General features: G+C 38.1%; 1 protein-coding gene across 3 annotated transcripts in view; it reads left to right on the plus strand.

The window, feature by feature from the left end:
• Nucleotides 1-21,626, plus strand: part of BTAF1 (B-TFIID TATA-box binding protein associated factor 1) — a 125,059-nt gene extending 103,433 nt beyond the window's left edge. For all 3 annotated transcript variants that reach the window (XM_027839797.1, XM_027839798.1, XM_027839799.1), the window contains exons 33-38: nt 3,309-3,434; nt 4,834-4,986; nt 10,049-10,260; nt 15,536-15,695; nt 16,795-16,965; nt 19,238-21,626. In XM_027839797.1, the coding sequence (XP_027695598.1) occupies nt 3,309-3,434; nt 4,834-4,986; nt 10,049-10,260; nt 15,536-15,695; nt 16,795-16,965; nt 19,238-19,384 (969 nt within the window). In that variant the 3' untranslated portion in view covers nt 19,385-21,626. The remainder of the gene's footprint in view (nt 1-3,308; nt 3,435-4,833; nt 4,987-10,048; nt 10,261-15,535; nt 15,696-16,794; nt 16,966-19,237) is intronic.
• The last annotated feature ends 232 nt before the right edge of the window (nt 21,627-21,858 follow it).

The following is a 21,858-nucleotide window of genomic DNA, read 5'->3' on the forward strand; positions in this document are numbered from 1 at the left end:
CATTGATTAGCTGCCTATTGTTTGTCAGGCACTTTACCAGGGACTAGAAATACAAAGCCCAAAAATGAAGTCCCTGCCCTCAGGGAGCTTACTATCTTTTTAGGGAAATAACATGTACATATATTCTATACGCAATATAAATACAAAATAATTGGAGGGGTTGGGGAGAGCTGGCAGCACCTTTCAGGGAAACCTTCATGTTGAAGTAGCACTTGGGCTGAATTTTGAAGGATACAAAGGATTCTTAGAGACATAGGTGAGGAGGAAGTGCATTTCAGGCACGGGGGACAGCCAGTGTAAGGGCACAGAGACAAGAGGCAATGTGTCACATATAAGGAACAACAGGAGCACCCATCTGACCGTATCCTCCATTTGGGAAGAGGAGTGCTGTATAATGAAACTGGAAAGGCAGATTGGAGACAAATTGTAAAGTGCTTTAAAAATCAAACAGAGAAGTTTACATTGGATCCCAGGGGCAACATGAAGCCATTGGATTTTATGGAGTAGGAGAGTGACATGGTAAGATCCGTCCTTTAGGAAAACCACTTTGATAATGGTGTGAAGATTGGATTGAAGAGGAATGAGATTTGAGTCAGGGAGGCCAATTAGGAGCCTGTTGGCAGTGGTACAATTGAGAGATGTTTAGGGTTCTTCCACTTGGGTTGTAAGCCATATGAGTAAAAAGAAGGGATCAGATGTAAGAAATGTGAGAATGGAACAAGAAAGTTTGGCAACTGCTTGGATATGCTGGATGAAAGAGTGAGGATTAGGGGATGACACATGGGTAATTGGATAGGAAAAGGGAAAAATTAGAGTGGGGCAAGCAGAGAGTGTAGGAGGAGGTAAAGAAAGGGGCTCAGGTCCTTCTTCAGCAGATGGCAAGGGCAGTTTTGAAGGAAATAATAGATTCTAAGAGGAAAAATCTGCCACTTTGAGCCTGACCTATCTCTATTTCCTCAGTTTTTGGAGGAATTTTTATTCTCCAGAAGATATGTATTATGAAGGCTCACTGCCTTCCAGCTTTGAGCTCTGCAATTTCCTAATCCAAGTATAGGTGTGTTGGCTTGTCTTTGGGAATTTTAGTAGATTGCAGCTGGGCTCAGATACTATTAGCTGGGAGGTTCTGTAGGTTCAGCGACCCCTTTGGTCTGGGACCCCTGAGCTGTGGGCTAGAAAGTCTGTTCTGCTCCTGTGTTCAGTGCCACACATCTATCATTTGCTTCCAGAACTTGTTCTTTGCTCATTATGCAGCTGGGGCCGCACTAGTAACCTTTGAGATAGCTCTACTCTGCTCTGTATCTTTGACCCAGAGTTGCCAAGTGGCACTCACTGCTGCACCCTGCATTAGTTCAGGGATCCCCTGGGATCTCTTCTTGCCCTGATGCCTTGTTTTATCTGTCTTTTAGTCCCTGGGTACTGGAGTACTCCATGCAGCAGGCTTCTGGCCAGACCCCAGTATCTACATATCTCTGACTTCCTAAACCTTCCTGAGCTGGAAGGATGATTCACTATGACGTTCTTGGATTTCTTTGGTCTGGTACATTTTCTAGGTCTTTGTAGAAGAGGTGTGGTGGGCAAGCTCGGCTTTGCTCTTGATTCCACCATCTTCATTCCACTTCCCCTACCCATCCATTAAAGCTTTAAAATGCCTATTCAGTGAAGCCTTCCCTTTTTCTTCCCTGAATTAGAATTGACCTTCCCCGCTCAGACCTCCTGTAACTCACCAATACACTTAAATAATGTTATACATACCAGCTATTTTGTAGTTGTCAGCACCATCTCCTTCCCCATTCCCCTTCTAAGATCTTTTGGGAAGATCTCTCTCATCTGAATTCTGTATTATCTCAGTACCTAGATAGTGCTCTGTACATCTCAAGTGGTTAGTAAGTGTTTGCTGTTAAGATATGCCTACAGAGCATTCTAGCCTTACGTGTAAGAAGGTCTCCCTATGTCAGTTTGAGTTCTTTTGCATGCTTACTTACAGGATAATGATTTCCAAAGCTAAGAACCTTGTTGAGGCCCTTTAAATATTTAGAATGACTTTTGGCTTTATCCCAGGGTTCTCATGTTGAACTGATATTACATTGTAGTGATCACTGTCATGCATCTATACAAAGTAAGCAAATAATACTATCTCTCTTCGTTGGCAATTTAGAAATCTAAGATATTATCAAACAATTTTTTCTATTTAGGGGTGTACACTGCTGATATTTATCAACTGAGTGTGATTGTTTCAGAATTAGTGGATTTTGTGCAATTTTGCATCATGGGAGCATAAAATGTATATTTATGTCAGCATTTCAAGGATCTATGATTTTTGTCATCAAAGATACTAATTCCCTTCACCAAGGTCTGCTGCTCAGTAGATAAGTCTTAGTTGACTCTGAACTGCTCCTTCATAATGTTCTTCCCCAAGATTGAATCTGCATGGTCTTCACATCTCATCAGGCTCCGGGGCCTCTGTTTAAAGAGGGGGCTTGGCACAGTTTTTCTGCCCATTTCTCACCAGCTGCACTGTTTTTGAACTTTTTTAGAATACTTCCCTATCATCTCCCCACTACCCCCACTTCTTTTTCCTCCTATTAGACTAAGCTCCTTGAGGTTAAGGACTGTCTTTGTTTTTATTTGTGGTCCTAGTACTTAACACAGGACCTGGCACATGTTGTTCGGTTGTTTAGTCATATCCTACTCTTCATAACACCGTGGACTAGATTGTCCATGGGGTTTTCTTGACAAAGATTTTGTAGTAGTTTGCTATTTCTTTCTCCAGTGGATTAAAGCAAATGAAAGTTAAGTGATTTGCCCAAGGTCACACAGCTACTAAGTGTCTGAGGTCACATTTGAACTCAGGTCTTCCTGACTCCAGGCCCAGCAATCTATCCACTGAGCCACCTAGCTGCTTCACATATGTGCCTGGCACATAATAAGTGCTTAATAAATGTTTATTGACTAAGACTCAAAGAGCTTAAATAACTCACCTCTGGTCAGAGAGTCAGAACGTGTATTTTGGTTTTGTGTGTCATTAGCAACTCCCCAGCCCCTTGTTCACTGTCTTTTTCATAGTAGACATGGGAAAGGCTTGTTGATTTGAATTGAATTCTCTGCCTGAAATCTAAAATTAATTTCAGTGAAACATAGTATGTTATGCCTACTGAATAAAAGAAGTAATTTTTAAGGACTTTAACTTATTTTCTTAATGTGAAAGGGGTCTTAAATTACATATTTTCAGAATGGTAATTATATGATTTGAACTATTTTTATTTTTGATAGTCACTACTTTGGTATGGTTGGGGGATAAATTTCTGCAGGTTCAGTTGTATGAAGATTTTGCTAAGTCTCGTGCCAAATGTGATGTTGATGAAACCGTTTCTACAGCTGCACTTGCCGAAGAAACGGAAAAGCCAAAGCTAAAGGCTACAGGGCATGTGTTCCAGGTACCGATTTCTTCTTTACACTACAGTTGACTTATTAAATGCAATTGACAGAATGCATACATTAGATTCCTTGTATGTGGTGAGTTTTACATTAAACATTGACATAGATTTCAGTGGCTTAATTAAATCCTTTATTAAATATTATGTATATGCCCTTGTTAGAGGTTAGGGATACAAAAATGAGACCTGCAAATCCATGCTTGTTTAAAAAATAATAGTTAAATCTTACATGCATATAGCATTGAAAGAAATGTAGTCATTTAGGTCAAGATTTGAGCCAGTGGTTTCTTTTTGCCAGAAATACATTTTTTCAGAAGAGGCAATTTATTTCAAATGGTCTCTTTCTTACTTTCTTAAAATATTCCAGTCATCTCTGACAGAAAAGTCAAATTCTCAAACTACATACAAAAACACACCCTAAAGATCCCAGAGCATAGAAGAGGAGAAGAAGGGGTTTATTCATCTCCCTTTCTCCTGTTGAAGGGATCAAAGCTCTCTTAAGAGTCCTGGATGCTCTAAAGAGACTTGAGACATAGGCAGAAGATGAGAGGGAAGGAGGTGATGGGATCCTTGTGGAGGGGGATGTGGTGTGGTTCAGTAACCTAGGACAAAGCGTACTAAAATGGGAGGCACAGCTTAATACACATAGATACAATGAATTTAGAGTCAGGACCTGGGTTTGAATCCCAGCTCTGCTACTTCCTACTACTGCCTCTGTAATCCTAAGTGGGCCATTTAACTTCTCTGGCCTTGATAACGATTAATGTCTCTTCCAACTCTACATATTTGATCCATATCACCTTTTCCCTTATTGTTCTCACTAAAATTGTCTTCAGGATACAAGAAGTCTGTAGGGCCAAGTGCATTTCTTCCCTTTCTTAGGGGAGGATACATGGGGAGGGGAAGATGATAGGACCAGGGAAGACAAAGGAGATCTGGAAAGAGGAGTCTGGTGGTTAAGAGAAGCATGCCTCTTGTCATCAGGCAAAAAGAACCTAATGGTCCCATAAAATTCAGCGTATACCCAGCCTCCTTTACTCTCCTCTACCCTACCGGAGAAGACCTGGGATTATCTTTTAAGATTTCTTCTCCTTCAAGACTCTTCAGTTTATGCATTTAGAGATGAAGGGTCCTTCGAGGCCTTGATGTGGAAGGCACTCCCTCAAGTACTACTTGGTGCCACATTCATCTGTCCTTCTCAGAATGCTCAGTTGTCTGGAAGATTCTTGTTTCTCAGCATTTTCCCCACTCTAGCAAGTCTGTAGGTGATTTCCAGTAGCATAATTAAAATGACCAGATGTCCCATAATTTAATAGTTTGTCTGTTCTTTGGAGCCAGTGTTTTGGGATTAGCTCTGTCTTCTTTTTATTTTATTTTCCTTTTTTGGTTCCTATCAAAGGCATTACAGTATTTACGTAAACTATGCAACCATCCAGCATTAGTCTTAACAACCCAGCACCCCGAATTTAAGAATACTACTGAACAACTGTCAGCTCAGAACTCTTCTCTTCGGGATATTCAACATGCTCCTAAACTCTCTGCTTTGAAACAAGTAAGTAATTAGATAGGGAACATTGATAAATATGAATGAATTTTCTTCTCCACAAGCACGTTCCTTTTGGTTTCATCAGTATATTATTTACTTTGCCTAGAAATATCAGGCATTATGGAGATAATTTATTTCACCATTTCTTTTATTCATTATGTTTTAATATTAGTTTTAAATGGAATATGTTTTTATTGACTACTGAGATTTATGAAGGCTAAGTAGAAGAAAACAATACTTTGAGTACTGAAGAGCACTAACTATCATAAACTGCTAACTCTTCTGTAGTTTGAGGGTCAGAAAATAGCAGTTTATAGCTATTCATTTGTTCTCATTTCTGTCTATTTGTGTCCTCTTGATCTGTGCTTTATTCATTAATTTATTTGTTAATGTTCAGTGAATATTTTCATTTAATTTCACTAGAAACATCTACTAAACTTAAAACACACTTCATACAAGTAATTTATAGAAAATGCCATACATTATAGCTTTTTTATGATACGTGTAGAATTTGACTGTTGGTTACTGATGGCGTTATACGTAAAACAAATAGGTGTGTGATTTTCTTTAAAAACTATAAAGGTATCTCAAAAAATGAATGTAAGTACCATGAGTTGCCTGTGTGTGTTTTTTTTTTATTAATGTGTGGTTTTTTTATCATTAATAGTTATTAGAATTAGATTAAAGAGGGAATGGTAAGACAATGGTTACAGTAATGTAAATGAAAAAAACAGTAAAAGTCAAACTCTAAATAATTGTAATGACTGATTTGTTCTGGAAAATAAGTAATGAAATATACTTCCCTTTTCTCAGAGAAGTGGGGGACTAAGTGTGGAATGTTCGTTCTGTCAGATATATGTGGTTTTGCTTAAACTGGTTTACAGGATAAGCTTGTATGTGGGATGAGGTACATTTTGTATATCTGGAATTGGCCAATTTAAGAAAAAAGGGCGGGGGGGGATCAAAACTTTTTTTTTTTTTTTTTTGAGAATCAGATCTAAATACAACAGAATTGGAAGGTGGAGCTTATGAACTCAGTCTCACTACTTCACAGATACATCATGTATATGATATTGGGGTAGATGATAGGCCAAATTGAGAAGTCGTATACTATAATCACCTTTACTTAATCAATCCTGCTTGATCTCTAACTAGAAATATTCAAAAAGGAAAGAGAAAATGGAGCAGGCTATTTGATTTTCAAAATTATCTAGAGGACATATCTGCTTGATCATCTATAACCTTTAAAAAATATAATGACAAGTAAAATGAAGTTATAACATCAGAAAAACAGGAAATTTTATAAAATTTTAAGTGTTGAAGTTTTAACTACCTCTTTTCATTACTATTAATACACTATTGAAATTGTTTGTATTTTTTAAACTTTTTCTGTATAAAATTATTCCTTTCTCCAAAGGTGATTACCCATTCTGGATTATCATTTTAGGGGGCTCCTTCTTACCCTGGAGTATCTGGAATTCTGAAGTTTAGAACTGTTCAACTTAGAAAGGTCAAGAACATTCCCAGTCATTCTCTCTGAAGGGTTTCCCAATAATTCCTTTTTCCCCTTTCCTCAGTTCCTTTCAGCTATTAAGAGTGAAAATTCTGGCCCAGGACAGAAATAGCACATCTCTAAATGTATCTCCTTTCTTAAATCTTTCTTCAAGTCTTTTCTCAGAAAATGGGGTTGGGAGAGGAAGGATAGTAAGAGAAAGTTTTAAAATAATTTTCCTGAAATCAGTCAGTGGATGCAACTTAGAGGAAAACATAGAAGGCATTTCTGTCCAATTAAAAGGTGATATAAAGTTTGGAGGATTAACTAATGTATCAGGTAACAGAATAAAAATATACAGTCACCCAAATAAATAAACCTGAACAACACACCAAAAACATTAAGGTGAAAAAATTTGTCTCAAATACAAAAAAAAGCAGTTATTAAGCAACTGCTGCATGCAGAGCACTATGCTAGGCATTGGGAGAAATAACCAGGTTTAAGTAAGACTTACCCCCAGTGATCTTTAATCTAGGGGCATTGTGTGTGTGTCTTATTCCCATATTACACATACTGTATGACAGAATGAGTGCTGTAGAGAGTCACAAAACAAAGCTGTATAAATATTAATAGCGAACATTTATATAGCACCTTAAAATTTGTAGTGTACTTTTAAGTATATTATCTCATTTGATCCTCCCAACCCTGGGAGGAAGGACGTGCTATTATTACCATTTTACAGATGAGGAAAAGAAGGCTTAGAGAGGTTACATGACTTGTCACGTAAGACAGGATTTGAACTGAGGTCTTCCTGACTCCAGGCCCAACACTGTCCAATGTGTCACATTGATGCCTCATAGAGGGAGAAATGATTTCTTGGAAGATTTGGCATCTAGAGTGGGGAGGAGTTCAACAGGCAAAGGTGGCAGAGCATTCCAAACATAGAAGACAGTGTAAGTAAAGACAAAGGGGTATAAGTTAAAATAAGGTAAACTGAGGCACAAAGTTCCAGGCATGCTCAATTTAATAGTAAAACACAAATTTACCAATAAATAGGATTTCAGCTTCCTCAGCAAAGCTAAGACCCCAAAGGAAAGGATCATCTCTCTTTTACAGTTTTGGGGAGTACAGAACAAAGAACGGGACTTCATGGGCAGGGGACAAATTATGAGCAGTTAGAAGAGCTTGACATCAGGAATGGCAAAATCAATAATTGGTTACAGAGCTGAGCTGTGGGGGACAATGTGACTGGTTGGAAATTGGGAATGAGGGGCTCTAGCAGCCCCCTCTTGTGACTAAGAACTGTTCATTGTTTGAGTCCACCTGCAAGGTTAGGTGTAAGGTTAGAGATTGTGGACCAGACTTCTTTGGACAGCAGACCAGACATCCTTTTGAAGGATAGCTTGGTGGTGTAACAATACTGGACCAGATTCCCTGGTGTCCACCCATATCTCTCAAGGATAATAGATTTCCTTGAGGCAAGAATAAAATAATGATTAACAGTAGAACTGGATTTCTGAACTTAACTCATTTCAGCTCAGCTGAATTCTGATCTAAGTTCAGAGACAAAGAACCATGAATTAGACAGTTACAGAATAAAATCAATTGACTGTAAATGGAATTGGTTTTAAAAGGACATAGAATCAATCCAATCATATCAGGGGCACGTGACAACAAGGCATGTTCATTGGGGAGAAAAGTAAAATCTTGCCCTTAGCATCAAAAACTGCTGTAGAAGTCCAGGATGGGAGAGATCTGAATAAAACAGGTCATATGAAGAATATATAGTGGGTCAAGATGACTGCAAATTCAGTATCAACCAGTAACATTGGTTGTGACTCACAAAAAAAAATTTAATGCCATCTTAAAGTGTTAAACTGTCCAGAACAAGGAAGGTATTACTAGTTCCACTGTATTTTAAAGTTTCACGATTTACGAGAGACATTGAAAAATGATCTCATCCGGAAGAGCATAACCAGAATATTCAGGGGTCAGCAAATCATGTCATAGAAGGAATTGGGATTTTTAACCTATAAAAATAAAGAAATATGATAGCTTTTGTTCAAATATTTGAGGGATTATTACTGGGGAGAGGGATCAGACTTAGGTGATGTAACTGTAGAGAGCAGAGCTAGGTCCTTTGAATGGGTGTCAGGTACAATGAGACAGATTTTATCTTGGTGTAAGGAAGAACTTTTCAGCTGAGCTGTCCAATGGCTTCCTTGTGTAATAGTGATCATTCCTGTCATGGGAAATAAATAGTCTAGATGGTCACTTGTCAGAGACATTAAAGAGGAGATGAATGCATTTGTTGAGATATTGGACTTGAATATTTCTTCCAACCCCTAAGATTTTGGGCTTCTGAGCATTTCATATTTGTAATAAGGAAAGCAACATTCCTTGGTCTTGTTTTGGATGTGGAAAGTAGGTATATCATATTGCTGTGTCTTGAAATATGGTCAGACTGAGAGACTCCACTGCTTACCAAGAAGGAAAAAACACTGAACTAGACATTTTTAGAGACACCTAGTCTTAGCTTAACTTGCTAAATAATTTGGTATAAGTCATTTCTCCTTTTTGGAAAGGATTGTACAAAATTTAAAAGCACTGTATAAATTAGAGTTATTAACCTTCTTCTCTGGGCCTGTTTTCTTCAGTTCTAAAATAAGGAAATTGGCCTTGGTGACCTCTGAGGCCCCTTCTGGCTCTAACAGCCACTAATCATGGGCTCACACTGGGATTTGAGAAAAGTAATAGCAAGTACTCTGTCAAGAGTACAAGTGTCAGTCCAAATCACTGTGGATTAAACAGTTGTGAAGATTCACAGTAAATGAGTCACATCCCAGGATGCCAATGAGATGACATCGCAGTCTGGCCAAACCCTGTGTATTGTGTGGGTGTTGATAATTACCTTTGGAGAAATGGAGGTTACTTCTCTATAACCTAAATTCTCCAGAGGTTCATCATCCATAGTTTATTTTCACCAGGGAATCCTTCATTCTTTTGTTTTAGAGAAAGTGCTGTAGAGTTAAAGGGAAACAAAATTATTTTGAGAGAGGTTAGCTATTTGAGTTGGGGAGAGAGGTATGTTTGTATTACTCTTTACTTTCCTACTTTTATGCAGTTTTTAATCCTTTCTATATTTAGCTGCTTCATGATTTTTTTCTTATACCCTTTATACCTTGATGCTCCTGCATGGATTATTTGGCCCAGGGCATCATCATCATAATCATCACCACCAACAACAGACATTTATTGAGCACCTATATGTTCCCTCTAGTGAGCCTCAAGGAACTGAGGAAAGGGAAGAAAGGCCTGTTAGGTACCCTCCTGCAGAGGGGACCAGAAAATTCTAGGCTGATAAGCCTGAGCAGCTCTTAGTTCCAGATTCTCCAGGGTGACATTGCAGCCCACAGAGATAATCTGGTATGGATATACTTTAAGAGAATCTGAGGAGCAGGTAAGTCATTTCTGTTTTTCATTGTAGAGATAAACATTTATTACAGAATGAGCTTAGTGAACAATGTTGATTGAGCTGCCCTTGGACCCATTTTTTTTCCACCTTTTTTTTTTAAGCTGCTACTGGACTGTGGTTTGGGAAATGCCAGTACTTCAGAGAGTGGCACAGAAGCAGTTGTGGCCCAGCACAGGATACTTATCTTCTGCCAGCTCAAAAGCATGCTGGACATAGTAGAACATGATCTTCTCAAACCTCACTTGCCCTCTGTAACATATCTGCGGCTAGACGGAAGTATACCTGCTGGTCAAAGGCATTCCATTGTCTCACGGTAAATGTTCTTTTAACTTGAAGATCACGGAGTAGGCCATAATGAAGATAGAAATACTTGGAAATAAAGTTTGTTTCATCAGATCTCTTTTGGATAAGGAAGTATTTATGAACATGGCCTAAACTGATGAATTTTCATTGTGTAATTTTAACAGAAATGTATATTCAGTAGGTCTCTTGGATAACATAACATCATTGGAAAAAAAACTTGATTGTATTATTCAATCAAGGAATGTATGACAAAGAATCAAAAGATGCTACTTAGTTATCATGTATAATTATTAATTTGAAAAGACAGCTGAGGAAAAGGACTCTAAATTAAGCAAGTTTATGTTAACTTTTTTCTGTCAAAGAATAACAGGAAATTGTTAAATTGTAAAATAAAAATCAGTGAATTTTACATTGTTCTAAATAAGTTAACTTATGGATAATGAGGTCTTAATTATTCACTAATATGTCATTAATGTAATTAAATGACCACTTACTACTACTCTTCTTGTATCCTGTCCTTTACCATCTTGGTTATCCTCTGGACATTATTCAGCTAATCAGAATCTTTCCTAAAACATGGCACATAAAAAACTGAGCACAGTAGAACGTAAGTGGTTTGATTACAGCAAAGTACAGACAGTTCTCATGCCTCCTCATTCCTGGATGGGATGCCTGGCCTCTTAATGTAGCCTAAGATTGCATAAGCTTTCTTGGTTCCCACATTGTACTCTTAACTCATATTGAGCTTGTAGTTCACTAAAACCCCCAGATCTTCTTCAGACAAACATGCCTAGCCATTCCTCCCCTGTCTTATATTTATAAAATCAGTTTTTTGAACCAAAGTGTAATTCTTTAAATTTATCCTTATTAAATGTCATCATCTAACCTTTTAAACAGTGTTCTAGTATTTTGGGATCCTGATTCCATTATCCCAGGATTAGGTGTTCCTTGTAATTTTATATCATTTATCTCATTTGATATTTTTATATCATTATTGGTTGATTTGCCAATCTGGTAAGCATGACATCTGTACTTTTATCCAGGTTATTGATATAATTGTGAAGCAGGAGAGGGCCATGCACAGATCCCTGGGGTCCTTCACAGGGAACCACCTTCCAAGTTAATACTGAACCACTAATGACCACTTTTTGGGTCCAACCATTCAGTCAATTTCACATCTGCCTATCTGTACTATCACAACCTACATCTTGCCATTTTTGCACAAGAATAACATGAGATACTTAATCAAATGCTCTGCTTAAATCTAGGTAAATGGTCTCTACAGCATAGCACTCCTCTCAGCCAGTTTGGTAACACTATAAAAAAAGGAGAACAAGGTTAATTTCTCATGGCCTAGTCTTGGTGAAGTCATGTTTCCTCTTTGTGACCACCATCATTTGTTTTCTAGGTATTCCCTACCCATCTGTTTAATTGTGCATTCTAAAATTTACTCAGGAGTTAAAGTCAAGCTCATATGGCCAGTAGTTTGCAAATTTTGTTGACTAAGTTTTCTCTTCTCCAGTCCTGTTCTCTATCATCTTCTAAAAGTATAGTTCTTCTTGGCTTAGTTGACAGGAATTTATTAGGGACAATTACAGACTTTTTTACAGTCTTTTGTCATTTATGTTTGTGTTTCATTCTGTTACTTAACAGGGAATTTATGTTTTAAAGCTTTTATCAAAAGGTCTTATACTTTGTTAGAGAAATTTCAGGAATTAGCAAGGAAATGAAGAGATACTAATTTGGTCAAATCAGATACTATTGAAATTGTTAAGCAATATAGTATAATGGCTAGAACACTGAATAGGAATTAGAATACCAAGAAGTCTTAGCTCTATAATAAATTACCTTTGTGACCTTCAGAAAGGGATTTAACCTTATCTGCTCTGCCTACTAATAGCCTTATAGTAACTTATAAATTATTAGGTCTTAAGGAGAATTTAGAAATCATCTTGTCCAGTTCTCTAACTTTGCAGATAGTGAAATTTGAGTTTCAGAAAGTTGAAGTTGGGGCAGCTAGGTGGCACAGTGGATAAATAGAGCAGCAGCCTCGGAGTCAGGAGGACCCAAGTTCAAATCCACCCTCAGACACTTGACACTTACTGGCTGTATGACCCTGGGCAAGTCACTTAACACCATTGCCTAGCCAAAAAAAACCAAACTTCTTTATTTGGTGGTGCAGTGGATAGAGCCTTGGAGTCAGGAGGACCTGAGTTCAAATCTTGAATCTGAGTTCAAACACTTGGCACTTACTAACTGTGTGACCCTGGGTAAGTCACTTAACCCCAATTGCCTCCCAAAAAGCAAAAAAAAAAAAAAAAAGAAAGTTGAATTGATTGCCTGAGGGCATACAGCAAAGGACATAGTTGAGGCTTGAAATCTGGTCTCCTGATTCCAGATTGGCTTGTGGAGACCTGAAGATTTTATGAGATAATAAATGTACCATAAATTATACATCAACATAAAAATATGAAGCAACGTTACTATTATATTTTTGTACTTGCCTTTATATAATATTGAAAAATTCACCCCTTTATCTCATATTTTACTTTTCATAATGAAATTTATGACAAAAAATGCGTTTTGTTTGTTTGTTTTTGTTTTTTTACTGTATTCCTGTATGTGAAGGAAAACAGTCTACATTTCCAGAAAAAAGCCAACTTCAAAGGCATCCAAATGGGCATTTGAGGGTTAACTGGTTATGGAAACAGTTGTCATCAGCAGCTGTACCCAGTTACCCAGAAGTCAAATCTATAAGCATTTATTAAGCCTCTGCTAAGTGCTAGGGACACAAAGAAAGGCATAAAATAGTCCTGTTTTCAAGGAGCTTGTAGTCTGTTGGGAGGGACAGCATACAAACAAGATTTTTAGAGGATAAATTGGAGATATTTGTGGAGTGAAGGCATTAGCATTAAGGGGAATTGGGAAAGGCTTCTTGTAGACAGGGGAATTTTAGCTGGCAGTTGAAGAAAACCAGAAGTGAAGGAGATGAAAAGGAGACAGAATATCCCAGGCGTGCAGGAGACAGCAAGTGAAAATGCCCAGAGACAGATGAACTAAATGAGCAACAATGAAGAGGCAAGAGTACATTGAGGGAGAGGGTGTAAAGTGTAAGAAACATTGGTGGAGAGGGCTTTGAGACAAGGGGGCAATCTATGAAGATCTTTGAATGCCAGACAGATGTTTTTCTATTTTATCCTGGAAATGATAGGGAACCACCAGAGTTGATTGAATAAGGGTGTGTGTAACATATTTATCCCTCTGTTCTAGGAAGATCAATTTGACAGCTAAATGGAGCATGGAGTGGGATAGAGAGAACCTTTGAGGCCAAGATGAACCTTTCCCCCCCCCCCCCCCCCCCATGATTACCAGTAGTTCATGTGTGAGGTGATAAGGGCCTGTGCCAGGGTGGTAGCAGTGTCAGAGGAGAGAATAGGGCATATTTGAGAAATATTATAAAGGTAGAAACAATGAGACTTGGCAAATAATTGGATGTGGAGAGTGAGAAGTCAGGGACAAAGCTTAGATTGAGCCTTGGTGACTAGGAGGGTGGTAGTGCTGCCAACACTGATAGGACAGTTAGGAAGAGGGAACGGTTTAGGAGGAAAGATAAAGAGTTTAGGTTTGGACATGTTGAGTTTGAAAAGTCTATGGGATATCCAGTTGGAGATGACTAGTAGGCAGTTGTAGATGCAGAGAAGTTTGGGCTAGATAACTAGATCTGAGAATCATTGATACAGAGGTGATAATTGAAACCATGGGGGCTGATGAGATCACCAATCAAAATTGTATATAAGGAGAGGAAGACATAGGACAGAGTCTTGGGAAACACCCATGGTTAAAGGGTATGACCTGAAAGAAGATCCAGCAAAGGAGTCTGAGGAGAGGTCAGTTAGGGTGGAGAACTAGTAGAGAGTATAGCGTCACGAAAACCTAGAGAGATGGGAATATTAAGGAGAAAAGGGTGATCAGCAGCGTCAAATGCTGAAGAGAGATAAAGGAGAATGAAGATTGAGAAAAGGCCATTAAATATTGGCAATTAAGAGACCACTGATAGTTCTGGAAACAGTGATTTCAGCTAAATGAGGAAGTCTGAAACCATACTGTAAATTAAGGAAGCAAGAGAAAAAGAAGTGGAGGCACCTATGTAGATGGCCTTCTTGAAGAGGTTAGCCAGGAAAAGGAGGAGGGAGAATGTGTCGATCAAGTGAGGATTTTTTTTTTTTTTTTTTTTTTTGGCTAGGCAATGGGGTTAAGTGACTTGCCCAGAGTCACACAGCTAGTAAATGTTATGTGTCTGAGGCCGGATTTGAATTTAGGTCCTTCTGAATCCAGGGCTGGTGCTCTATCCACTGCACCACCTAGCTGCCCCCCAAGTGAGGATTTTTTGAGGTGAAGGGGAGATATGAGCTTGTTTGTAAGGCAGTAGAGAGTCAGCTAGTAGACAGAGAGATTAAAGATTAGTGAGAAAGTGGGAGTGACAAAAGACAATGCTGGAGAAGAAAAGATGGAATGGGATCACTTATGTAGAAAGGTTTGGCTTGGCAATGAGGATGGTTACTTCTTTATATGAGACTGGGGGAAAGGAGCAGCTAGTGGGAGAAGGTATCTGAGAGAGATGAAGGGGGAGCACTTGGCAATGGCCTCCATATTTTCCCCCAGGGAAATAGGAGACAAAGTTCTCCCTGAGGATGTGGAAAGGGAATCCATATCAGGCTTGAGGAGGAATGACAAGATTTAGTAAAGCCCCCTGGTGAGTGGCATCGTGACTTACTTAGGGAAGTGTAGAAGGATGCATTGTATTACTGCAGTGAAGGCTCAGCTGAGCTGTGAAGGCAGGGGATAGTGGAAGTAATCCAAGACTAAGGTTTGGCAGGATGAGATCGGTGATAGGATAAGAGTGCAAAGGGCATAAGAGGACAACATGGAGTTACATGTTCATGTACATGTACATAGTGAACATGGTTCATCAAGAGGTCAAGATGAAGAAGGGAGAAGAGTAGAGCCAGGGCAGAGGGGATGGCCTGGGAGAGGAATTGAGGTCACAGGGAGGAGCTTTCTTGGGTAATAGAATTCTGTAAAGAAAATATATTCAACTTTTCTAGCTGATTGTTTCAGAAATTTCAGTAGATTCACTGGATTTGAAGATATTTAATATCAACAGAGTTCTTATTTCTTGTCTTCAGTTTTTATTAAACAATTTACATTGTGTTATGTAGGAGATTTAGGAAGAAATATTTTGATTTTTCACTTTCCTCTTCTCCTCCTTCAATTTGTGTGTTTAGGTTCAACAATGACCCATCCATAGATGTTCTTTTACTGACTACACATGTTGGTGGACTGGGTCTTAACTTAACAGGAGCCGATACAGTTGTATTTGTTGAGCATGACTGGAATCCTATGAGGGATTTACAAGCAATGGATCGAGCTCATCGTATTGGCCAGGTAAACTGCCCCTTGCAGTGTTGCCGTACCTGTTGTGATGTGATTCCTCGTTCCTGACATTATTGTAAACCCACTTTCAAATCTTTGCTTTAAAAATTGCAATGTGGGACAGTAGGACAGTGAGGCCCTGGACCAGGAGCCAAGAAACTTGAGTTCTAGTCCCAGCTCTGTCATTAATTTCCTGTGGGACCAAGCCTCTCTGAGTCTTAGTCTCCTCATCTTTAAGGTAGTAGAACTACTACTACCTTTCTTTTCTTTTCTTTTCTTTTTTTTTAAAGGCAATTGGGGTCAAGTGACTTGCCCAGGGTCACACAGCTAGTAAGTGTCCTGTGTTTGGTCTGAGGCTGGATTTGAACTCAGGTCTTCCTGACTTCAGGGCCGGTACTCTATCCACTGCGCCACCTAGCTGCCCCTCACTACTACCTTTCTAAGAGCCTTTCTACTTCCTTACCAGTCTGTCATCCTCTTTTCAGCACTTCTTAAATTGTGGTGGGGTCATGACCCACAGTTGAAGAAGCACTGAAGAGGGCATGAGTTGAAAAAGTTTCAAGAAGCCCTGCTCTAAATGCATGGTCTGTTCATTTTTAGGCCCTAGAAACTAGAATGGTAAGACAGTGCTCCTCTATTTTGAGCCTCTTTTATCACCAGTTGATCTAATATAGAATATCTAATTTGATCTAATTTAGTTGATCATATTTAGAATACCTGTGACTCTATATTATTTAGTGATATCTGAAGCAAACTCAGTCCCTGTTCTACCCTCTCTCACCCTCAGTATGATCTTCAACTCATTCTTAGTCCTTCTAAACCACCATAACTGAGCCTGAAAAATGTGACTTGTCTCTCTAGAGCAAGACGTGAGTAAGTAGGGAAAATTGGACTCTATGGTAGAATAGAGAGAAATAAAGGGCTAGGTCCTCACATAAATTGAAGTGTATCCTTAGACACAGCAAAGTGGCTCCCCAAAAGCTTAATCACAATTTTTAAAAAATTTGCTGTCCATTTCTCTAAAGATCCCTCACAGTTGCTCTAGTAAATCTGTGAAATCTTTCATGCTATAATTTATAGCTGTTAATTATAGTTTTTCTTCTCCCCCAAGAAACGAGTTGTTAATGTATATCGATTAATAACAAGAGGAACGTTGGAAGAGAAAATAATGGGTTTGCAGAAATTCAAAATGAATATTGCAAATACAGTTATTAGCCAAGAGAATGCTAGTCTGCAAAGCATGGGGACCGATCAACTTCTTGACCTGTTTACCCTTGACAAGGTAAAAAATTTATTATTCAATTTGTCATGAATCATAAACTATATCACTCATTTTGTCACCTGTTGGTAGGTTCAGAGCAGCCTGGTCAACACAACTCTGGTTCATTGCCTATGAGGACGTAGTAGGACAGCATAGGGAAAGTTACATTGTTTTCAGGCTTGACTGAGGTACCACATATTAGCGATGTTGATACGTGGATGGTGACTCTAAGTACCCCCCTAGAAACCCAGAAATCATTGCTGAAGAAACCCCGAGGTTTATCAGATTTTGGTGGTTTCTTGCTGTAGATTGGCAAATCTCGACGCAGGAGTGTTTTGTTATTGTTTCTTCTTGGCTCTCACAGGCTCCTATCTAGAGGCACAAGCTAGGTAAATGTCACTGAGGTCAGTAGCAGGGCCTCCATCACTGATATTTCCACTTGGTATTGTGCTCTTTGTGCCAAGATACTTGTAAGCTGAAGACTGTGAGGGATCAGAGATACTCACTAATTAGTGTCTTAGACTCCCATTCTCCAAATTACAATGCAAATCAAAACTCAACATTTGCACTGAATATCACTCCAAAGAAGTTTTATATATTACAGAGCTCTTTCCATTTTCATGGCAAAGACTCGTTAATGCACAGTACTTTGTTGACTGTGAATTCTTACATAAGAAAAACTAATTTTATTTTGAAATATTTTCTCAGTATCCTGTGCTAGTGCCCAGCAATTTACCCATTCCTCTTTATTCCCTTCCTCATCTCACATGATCCAGCTACTTAACACCACCTCCCTGTCAAGATACTCCAGTGCACCCCAGGCCTGCCGGACTTTATACCCACCCTGTAGCTGAACTTCCCTATGTGTGTTGTCTTTCCAAACTAGAGCTTCTTCAGAGCAGGGAATGCTTCCTTTCTTCTGTTTGTACCCCAGCACTGAACCCAGTGCTTTGTAGCATTTCATAAATTCTTTTTCTTTCATTCATTCATAGTAGATAGAAGGAAAGTATGTGACAATCAAAGGTGCCCTTGGCTCTGTACTGTTCAGCCATTTTTTCAGTAACTTTGATGAAACCATAGATGGCATACCTGTCAGATGTGCAGGTGACATACAGCTGGAAGAGATAGCTAATATGTTGCACAACAAAGATGTCAGTAGCCTAGAACCGCATACCATTTCTAATAAGAGGAGATTTAAGCAGGATTAAGAGAACGTCCTATTCTTTGGTTCAGAAGATCACTTCCACAAATACAAAATGGAGATGCTGTTTCTGTATAACAGCTCTTATGAAAAAAGGGTGGAGGTTAGGGCCAGTAATTAGTGGACTGTGAGCTCAGTTGAATCAACAGTGCAATATAGAGTCTAGAAAAGTGAAATTTCATCTTAGGCTGCATCAAATGAGGTGCGGTATTCAGAAGGGAGGTAGAGAGGTGTGGTGATCTCATTGTACTTAGCCCTACTCAGGCCCCATGTGGGGTGTTGTGTGTAATAAGTGCAACATTTAGGAAACACATTAATAAAATGGATAGAGCCCAACTGGAAATCATGCTATAGGAGGACTGAATGAAAGAATTTTGAAATGTTTGGCTTAGAGAAGAGAAAACTTATGTGGGACATGATAGATGTCTTCCACTATTTGAAATATTGCATTCAGAAGATGGATTACACATATTCTGCTTGGCATTTTTTCATAAATGTCTATAAAAGTGCTTCTTTTCACTTCCTACCTAGTTTATTAAAGGATTATAGGATTTACATGGGAAGAGGCATTCCAGATGGTAAAACTGGGACCCAAGAATGGAAGTTATAGGGAAGCTGATTTTGGTTCAATATAAGAAAAAAAATTTCAGACATTTCTAACAATAGGAAAAGCAGACTCGTAAGAAAATTCCCTACCACTGAAAATGTTTGAGATGGATGAGACTACTTTTCAGGGAAGTTACGTGGGAGATTTCTTCATCTTGTGGGAGGCTGGACTTTAGATGACTTCTAAACTGACTTCCAGCTCTAAAATTCTATGAAAAAAGTCAGTGGGCAAAATTGAGACATTCTCTAAACTTGAATCATTAGAAATGTGATTTGTAATATATCTGCAGTAGCACTTTTCTGCCTGCTTGGAGTTAATAGGAAAATGAAATGTTGCCAAACTGTTGGCTGATCCTGAGTTCTAGATATTCAGATACAAACTAAAAAGAGAAAGCAGTGAAGAAATGAAGTGTTAAAGAATAGTTTAATATATATGAAATATTGGGTTAATTTCTGAAATAATTTTCATTCTTACTTTCCTTTAAGGATGGAAAAGTGGAAAAAGCAAATACCTCGACAGCTTCTGGAAAAGCAAGTATGAAATCAATCCTGGAGAACCTCAGTGATCTCTGGGATCAAGATCAATACGACACTGAGTACAGTCTTGAAAATTTTATGCATTCTCTCAAATAACTGTCAATTCTCGTTAAGGCAACTGCTGCTAGATTAATTACGTTTCTGCTGATATTCAGCAAATTTCAAAGTTTATGGATAACATTTAGCTCATTGTGTAAATAGGTTGGAAAAAGAATCAGCATGATTCTGGAACTTGTTCCACTGGGGGGAACAAGTTATTTTGTCTTAAAACTTTGCACTGTATTAAACTTAAATTTTAATGTGAAGTGGTTTGAATTTTTATATACTGAAGAGACCCAGAGAGAGGGGGAGCCACACAGGGTTTACACATGCTACCAAATGGTGTTCTCATTGGGAATGAGCCCATATGTCATGGGGTACACAGTCACTTTGTACAAGAACATTTCCATGAGTACTTTAGGTTGTTCATGTACATTTTTTCCTTTTAAATGGAACTTTTTTTTTTTTTTTCGATTTAAAAATGATAGAATTTTTCACTATCAGAAATTCAGATGAGCCATAATTTTAAGATAGTCATCATTAATATTGGTCAATCTTAAAAGCCAGAAAGAATGTTAGGAACTGAACTAGGTATCTGTATGCAAACCTTTGTATATTTAATGCAAATTTTTTTGACATCATTTTGTCAGCTTTTTAAAAATCTAAATATGGGCTATTCTAAATACAGGTAATGGGCTTTTTAAGGCCACTTTTGCATCCTGTTAAGAGGGTGTACTTTTTTAATTTATCTAAAGGCTAGAATATAGCCTGACTCAAAGAACATATGTACTCACTAGGTTTCAATCATATATAAATATATATATATATAATATATTTTTTGTAACTAAAAATTGTATACAAAAGTATACAAATAGGAGTTTTTCAAGAATTAGATTTTACACTGTTTAGAATTCCAAAAACCTATGGTGAAAAGACTGTTTACTGTATTAATGCATGACTTGAGGAAAATGTTTCCTTTACATACATAGATATACATGAATAGACATGTCTATATACATAGAAATACCTACACTATACCCAAAGGGTGGAGTACTGCCACTGGAATCATGTAACTATATTGGGCAATAAAAATAGTTGGGAATGAGGATGTATTAGCTGTACACTAGACAGTGTTATAAAAGAGAGCCCAGTGGGAAGAGTGGAGTGTATGTCTATAGATATAGATGTGCATGTATAATACATGCAGTTTTATTAATGTTCAACACAGACATATATAGAGAGAGAGAGAAATGTATGCATGACTGCATAATACATATATGGAATAAATGTATATATTTATGTATAGAATTCCAGTTTGTCTGAGGGTTGTGGCTTGCCTTGCACTTGGCAGCAATTTGAAGACCACCAGACCTCTGCTGTGTAAAGTCACACGTGTTTTGTTTAATAACATAAAACATTAGCCTGTTTGACAGCATTTAGATGAGGACACTTGTCACATTTCAGTAGCTATTATGGCTACATTGTAACATTAAATTTAGCATTCCATAAGAGAATAATAAAAATAAAATTGGAAATACAAAATTAAAATGTGTGTAGTTGTATATTCATCAAAAGGTTAGAGCTGACACATTGCTTTGAACCATGTTTCTGTGTTCTTAATTCAAGTACATTGTTTATGAGAATTTGTTGTATTGCAGCTTGAGAGTCACCTTTTTCCTTAGAAGTGCATTTTGGTCTAGTGGAAAGGGCCATGTGCTTGGAGTCAGTACACTGGGTTCGAATTTCGCCTCACACATATACTGCCTGTATGATCTTGGCAAGTTCCATAAACCTTCCAGGTTTCCTTATCTGTAATAATGGAGATGATAATACTTGCACTATCTACCTCATGGGGTCATTTTGGGAGAAAGCTGTCAATGCCAGCTTAGTTCCATATAAATGTGAGTTCTTATTTATCGTCTTTTGGTCACTTGTACTCTGCAGATTAAAGGGAGACCAGAAGATAAAATATGTGAATTTGTATGTCACAAGTTAGCTTAGATGCCAATGAGTGTGCTTGAGAATATTATGTCTTTATTATCATTTATGAAATTTTGAGGGTTTTTTGTTCATCTAGTTTTTGAACTTTTAATTATCACATAATATCCTTTGCAGTTACTGAAGCATAAGAAACTTCATTGTATTTTCAGGTACAGAGAAGACTAAACCTAACATTTTTCAGCAATGAGATGGGATAGAGTATTTGCTTTTTCCTTATGTAAAATCTTTGTTTCTGACACACTGGGGAAATGGTGCATCTAAAGCATGCATTAAATAAATTTTAAATCATGGAGAATAACTTGCAGCAGCAATGTGTTTTGTCTGGTATAGGCCTCAGTTTCTTCCATTTATAAAAACAGGTTGAATTTATTGACATCTAATGTCTGGCTAAGGGAGAAGGGACCTCAGAGGTCATCCATCTAGGCCCACCCAATAAATCCTCATTTAGCCTGTCCTTGAAGCTGACTTGTGAGGGGGAAAACCTGCTACCCTATGATAGCCTGTCCAATTTTGGCCTATTCAAATTATTA

The sequence above is a fragment of the Vombatus ursinus genome, unplaced genomic scaffold (genome assembly GCF_900497805.2).
Source record: "Vombatus ursinus unplaced genomic scaffold, bare-nosed wombat genome assembly UNPS02014833.1, whole genome shotgun sequence".
Taxonomy (NCBI): Eukaryota; Metazoa; Chordata; class Mammalia; order Diprotodontia; family Vombatidae; genus Vombatus; species Vombatus ursinus.